We start from the raw sequence: 6,000 nt of genomic DNA on the forward strand, positions 1-6,000 counted from the left end.
TCAAAACAATCACTAACCTGATAATTTTCAAGAAGCAACCCAAAACTTTGATACTAAAGCATGTCAAATCTTTCCCTTACCAGTGAGATCCTGGTGGGGTTATGGGAAACCAGTGAATAACTATCTCAGAATCTTAAATGTGAAGTTGGTCCAGAACTTATGCCACATCAGTGCCCCAGCTCCCAAAGACCCATCAAAGCCCATCCCTGAAGATGTTTGGGTTTTATAGTGCACACGTCTACAGGACAAGGTTTTCTGTCTTATTCTAGATAATTATTAGGTCAAGGTTAATCATTGTTCATGTGCACTTTAATTGTGAAATCCAGACTCTTTTCAGTGCTCTTCCTCCTTAATCTTTCTGTAGTATTGATACTACTGCCTCACCAGCACACGCTAGACATTTAATACTAATAAAGGCCTGTGGAATATATCAGAGTGGTAACCCCTTTTTTTTGTGGGGCTGGAGTTTGAACTCGGGGCTTTGCACTTGCAAAGCAGACACTCTACCACTGGAGCCACACCTCCAGTCCATTTTGCTTTGGTTATTTTGGAGATGAGGTCTCAGGAACTATTTTCCCAGGCTGGTTTTGAATGACAATCCTCCCAGTAGGATTGCAGGCCTGCGTCACCAGCACCTGGCTGTAATAACCAATTTAAAAAATTCCTCAAGATCACAAAATTAATAGGATATAACCTTTCCAATTACACTAATGAATGTTCTAGCAAGCTCATTTTTCCCAGTTCTAGAATAGGGCTTCATCATGAGTACTGTTTTAGTTGATCTATTTTCGTACAGTCAGAATCCCTTTCCTTTCAATTTGCAATCTCTCATAAGCTAGGGATGCAGCTCAGAGGGAGACTGCTTGTCCAGCATGCCCCAGGCCCTGGATCTGATTTCCAGAACCACAGTAAATAGCTTAAATAAATAAATAAAATCTTCTGTAATCACCCTTTACTTTCTAGTTCCCCTACTCTACTAGATCTTAACAGAAACCCCAAAGCCAATATGACAATATGTCTCCAATAGCACAAAAAGAACAGCTAGGTTCTTCATATCAGTATTTTTTAAATTATAATAATAAATTTTAACTTAAAATTTTTTAAACTTGTGAATGTTCTTAGAGTGCTTACAAGAGAATGTGAACAATGACTAACCATGACCTAATGATTACCTTGAATAAGACAAAAAAACCATGACCTAATGATTACCTTGAATAAGACAAAAAAACCTAGTCCTATAAAGATGTGCACTATAACCCAAAGATCTTCAGGGATAGGCTTTGGATGGCCCAAGAAGCTGAAAAATGGATCTGGAGGTATGGTCTTTGGGAGTTGGAACACTGAATTCTGGACCAAGCTGAAAGTCCATGGCACATGGTTGCATTAACATATCACAGAATTCCTCTTTGGCCTGAGACAAAAGGCACATCCAATATTTTTAAAGACTCACCAAGGTCATCTACTTTGCTTCATCTGATGGTCAGAACCACCTGAAAGGATTCTAGCAATCTTCCCATCTAAAGAGGGTGGGGCCATTTCAAGAACATATATCAAAACACAACCAAGTACAAAGACTAGGAATGAGATTCAGATTTGGATCTTAGCTCTATCGCAGACTGTATACCTTTAGGCAAGGTGCTTAATTCCCCTCCCTTCTACTCCTTAAGGCCCATTCTCCTCCCTCCTGGCTTAACTCCTTATCTGTAAAATAATGCAAGCAACCCACTGGTACCTAAGGCTCCCTCAGCTGTAAAAAGTCTAACTTTCCTAAAGGGAGTTAGGTGCATACCTGAAGGGAATTGAGGCCAAGCCCTATAACAACCAGAAAAGAACTTCAAGCAGAGAAATAGAAGTCAGCTGTGAAATCAAGCAATGTGATGGGACAGATATGTGGTATCCTTTTAAACATACCAACTCTGCTCAAAGACATGATTGTCATAAAAGCTGACATTAACTCATAAGGATATAACCAAATTTTTACTGTACTAAAGAATGAACATTGAGCTGGAGATGTGGTTCAAGCAATAGCAACCCTGCCTAGCAAGCAAGAAACCCTAAGTTCAAACCCCAGTACCACAAAAAAAGAATTAAAATTAAAATTAAAAAATAGCCTATGAATGCATTCTGGGATCTGGAAATTCCCCAGTGAAAAATGCTTAAAGAAGACTTTCCTATATGCATCTGAAAATTGGAATTATGACACTAACCAAAACTCTATGTTACTTTAAATGTTGATAAATATTTTTTTTAAAGTTACTAGTTTATTTTCTTTGTTTATATGCCATATACCAAGCAAAATACTTTATATAATTAACCTCTTTATGATTATAAGATATCCTGGGATAAGTTCTCTTGTTATCATGTCAATTTCACAGTTAAGAATCTGAGCCCTGCAAAGTCAGGTGACTTCTGCAAGGTCACACAGCTAGAAAGTGATAAAGCAATTGCTGCCACCCAGACAACTTGACTCCAGAGTCAGACACTCCCAATTCTTCTCTTGAAAAGCATTATACAAAATATAAGGAAATGAAAATAATTCATAATTATAGATATGGAATGTTTTTTAAAGAAGACTAACCACAGAACAGAGTTCTCCAGTTTCTAGTGATGCAGTTTGTAGTGGGTTCCTACCTAAGAAACGAGCTCACCAAAGAGAGCTGCGATTTCATATTTTGCTTCATAGTATAAGTCTGGATCAATACAAGAGGAATATAAAAATAGAATATACAGCTAGAAATCTCCTTATCCTGAGGACACGCAGAGTTCATCTAAAAAGGATCAAGCAGGAAGACTAGGTATGAAGAGACTTGGGTTCGGGTTTTAGAAGCCAGAAGGGTTTCAGAAAAAAATACCCACAATTATGAAGCAGCTGGTGAATTTTACCTTATATGGCAAAGACTTCCAAAATGTCCTGAGGCTTCTTTAGTGACTTTACACATAGATAGTAAACTTAGGGAGGATTTTTGATACAAAAGAAAAGAAACAGAGAGCCACACACTATAGCAGTTAAATTATGACTCTAGGGTCATATCCTTATGTTGCCTCATTGCTCCGCCATTTTCTAGCTATATAACCTGGGCAAAATACTTAATGACTCTGTGTCTCCACTTTCCCATCTGTAAAATAGAGACTTACTTCCTGGAAAAAAAAAAAAGAGCACTTATTTCAAATGGATATTATGAGGTTTAAATGAGTCCATACATGTAGAATACTTTTAGCATAGGACCTGCCACATACATAAGTGTATGCTACCTCACTATTACTACACTATTATATATTATTATCATAGGATGGAAGATAGATGGATGTAAACTACCAAGAACACTAGGAACTAAGACTAAACCATCAGCCATCATATTTAGCACATGAGATACCTATAACTCTAAGCACTATACAACCCCCCCCCATAACAATAACCCTCTTTCTGGGTTGCAACACTGAGAAAAGGTGTCCAAAAATAGCCGGGCGCCTGTAACCCGAACTATTTGGGAGGCTGAGATCCGGAGGATTGCTGTTCAAGGCCAGCCTGGGCAAATAGTTCTCGAGACTCCCAACTCCAAAAATAACGGGAACAAAATGGACTGGAGGAGTAACTCAAGTGGTAGAGCGCCTGCTTTGCAAACGTGAAGCCCTGAGTTCAAATCCCAGCCTCCCACACCCTCCCCCAAAAAGAATTACTGCATTAACGTCTGCACCTGTCTCCTCTCCCTTTCCAAAGATTTCTGCAAGACTACGTAGGGTTTGTTGGGGTTCCAAACTTCCCAGGAAGTCTGAGGTGGGTGCTGCTAGGAGTTGCTGTATAATTACTTACTTGATTCCCTCTAAGGAGCTTACGCTAAGAATTGAGGAAAGAAAGCCGATTAACTATTTGAATACGTGCCACCTCGGCCCATCCCGAGGCCCCTTCTCTCCTCTGCGAACGGGGGCTTCCACAGCCTCCACCGTCGACCCCAATATGCGATCCAGAGAAATCAATTTATTGCCTTGGCTAATCCTACAACAATAGGGTTTCATTTTTATTGTAGGGCAATTAAGTTGTCCGACGGGAAAGAGCAGGAGAAAGGAGGACTCCCCCATCCCCACAGACAGATTAGTCCCTGCAGTGGCAGCAGCGTCCGCTTGGTCTGTCTGGTGGTGGGTCACACACAGCTCCCTGCCGCTACCTAGCAACGCAAAGCCAGGGAGAGAGCTCGCGGGTTCTCCGGGCCCTTCCCTTCCCATTCATCCTTGGTCTGTCTCTCTCTCTCTCTCTCTCTCTCTCTCTCTCTCTCTCTCTCTCTCTCTCTCTCTCTCTCTCTCTCCTCTCCTCTCCTCTCCTCTCCTCTCCTCTCCATCTCTCTGTATTGCTCGCTCTCCCCTTCTCCTCCCTCTTCCCCTTTCCTCTCTCTCTCTCTCTCTCTCTCTATCGCTCGCTCTCCTCCACTCTTTTCCACGAAGTTCTCTTTCCTTCTCTCTTCCCCTCTTACTATTTTTATTCTCTCCACAATTTCCTCCCTCTCTTTCCTTCTCCTCTGTCTACCACAACTTGAGAGAAGTTTAAAGCCATACTGGAAACTTTCTGCATTCGAGCCCCCAAAACTCTGGCGGAGCAAACCGGCCCCATTCATCAACACAAAAGCCCCCACTCGGAGTTGGAAAGGAACACCCTTCAAGAAAACACTCCAGTGCATCAGCCGCTCTCCCGGCCAATCCCTCCGCCCGGCCTTATCTTGGCTCGTAAATGATCTGTATCATGAGATGCGGTCTCTTGGGGCTCACCGCGGGACCAAGTTTCGCCTGGGATGGGAGGGGTGCTCTGGCCGGCGGCCCTGGGCGAGGGCATCCCCCCCACCCCGCCGCCAGGCGCCGCAGGTGGAAACTGCGCTCCGAGCGGAGCTGCGCCCAGGACCGCTCTGCCCCAGTGAAAAGAGACCCGCGGGCGCGAGCAGGCGCAGACCTGCGGGGTACACCCGCCTTCCCCCGGTTCCAGCGCGTAGCGCTCTCCACAAGGGTCAGCACAAACCCCCGTGGGAACAAAGACGGGATCCCCGGGGCGGGGGGGTGCGCGCTGTCACTGAAACCCGCGGGGCTGCGTGCAAAACTTGGCGGCTGCTGGGTTCGCGGGCTGGCGAAGGAGGGGCGCCCCCACTCCCTGCCCGTGGGGCAACCTGAGCGCCCCTGGGGAGCAGCTCCAGCGTCGTCGCCCTCCCCTGGCCCTGGGCAGCCGAGCTCCTCTCTCCTCTCCGCAGGCGGGTGGATTCGACCCCCACGGACTACCCTCTGCGTGTGGCTTCGGCCCATGGGTGCTTACCTTGGCCACAGACCGGCGTCAGGCAGGCGGCAAGCGCCAGCAGGAGTGCACACGCCACCGCCGCCGCCCCGCTCTCCATCCCCGGCCTCGCCGTTCCTTCCCCGGGAGGTGGGCGCGCGTCGCACACAGTACAGGCAGCGCCTCCGCTCGCGATCGCTCCTTGCGGCCGTCACCTCAGCTCGCTCCTAGTGGCGGAAAGCCTGCCCCGACGCCCGAGGCATCCCGTTTTCTACCCGCGCCAGTCCCCACCCTCCAGACAGTGCATAAAGCCCTTTAGACCCGACCGCCCCGGAACTAGCATGCGGGAATCCAGCGGGGCAGGCCCCCTGCCGCCCGGCCCGCCCCTTGCACTTTGCAGCGCTGGGAGGAGTGGGCGCCTGAACACATGCGCGCTCACGCATGCACTCCACACGCGCACACTCATGCGTGCAGTCTTACAGGAGCGCACACCTCTCCCCGTCACTCGCGCTTGCACATACCCAGCCACGCACACTCGGGCACATTCCACGGTCACTTTCAAACACTGACATAGTCATGCACACTCACACGCCGGCATACACTGCAGGATTTGCTCTGCAACAGAAACAGGCTAGGCGGCCCACGGGTAAATCTCCCACGGACACAGGCTGAGAGACTAAATGAGCAATGGGAAAGAATTGGGGGAGGGGGAGACTAGGGAAGGGAAGGGGGGAAGTAAGAAATGAAAAAGT

At 46.9% G+C, this 6,000-nt stretch overlaps 1 protein-coding gene across 2 annotated transcripts in view; it reads right to left on the bottom strand.

Annotated features, from left to right (window-relative positions):
- The window catches only part of Lrp2 (LDL receptor related protein 2), a 177,899-nt gene extending 172,373 nt beyond the window's left edge, over positions 1–5,526 (bottom strand). For both annotated transcript variants that reach the window (XM_074071047.1, XM_074071046.1), the window contains exon 1: positions 5,291–5,526. In XM_074071047.1, the coding sequence (XP_073927148.1) occupies positions 5,291–5,369 (79 nt within the window). In that variant the 5' untranslated portion in view covers positions 5,370–5,526. The remainder of the gene's footprint in view (positions 1–5,290) is intronic.
- Positions 5,527–6,000: the final 474 nt, after the last annotated feature.

Source organism: Castor canadensis, chromosome 4, assembly GCF_047511655.1.
Source record: "Castor canadensis chromosome 4, mCasCan1.hap1v2, whole genome shotgun sequence".
Lineage (NCBI taxonomy): Eukaryota > Metazoa > Chordata > Mammalia > Rodentia > Castoridae > Castor > Castor canadensis.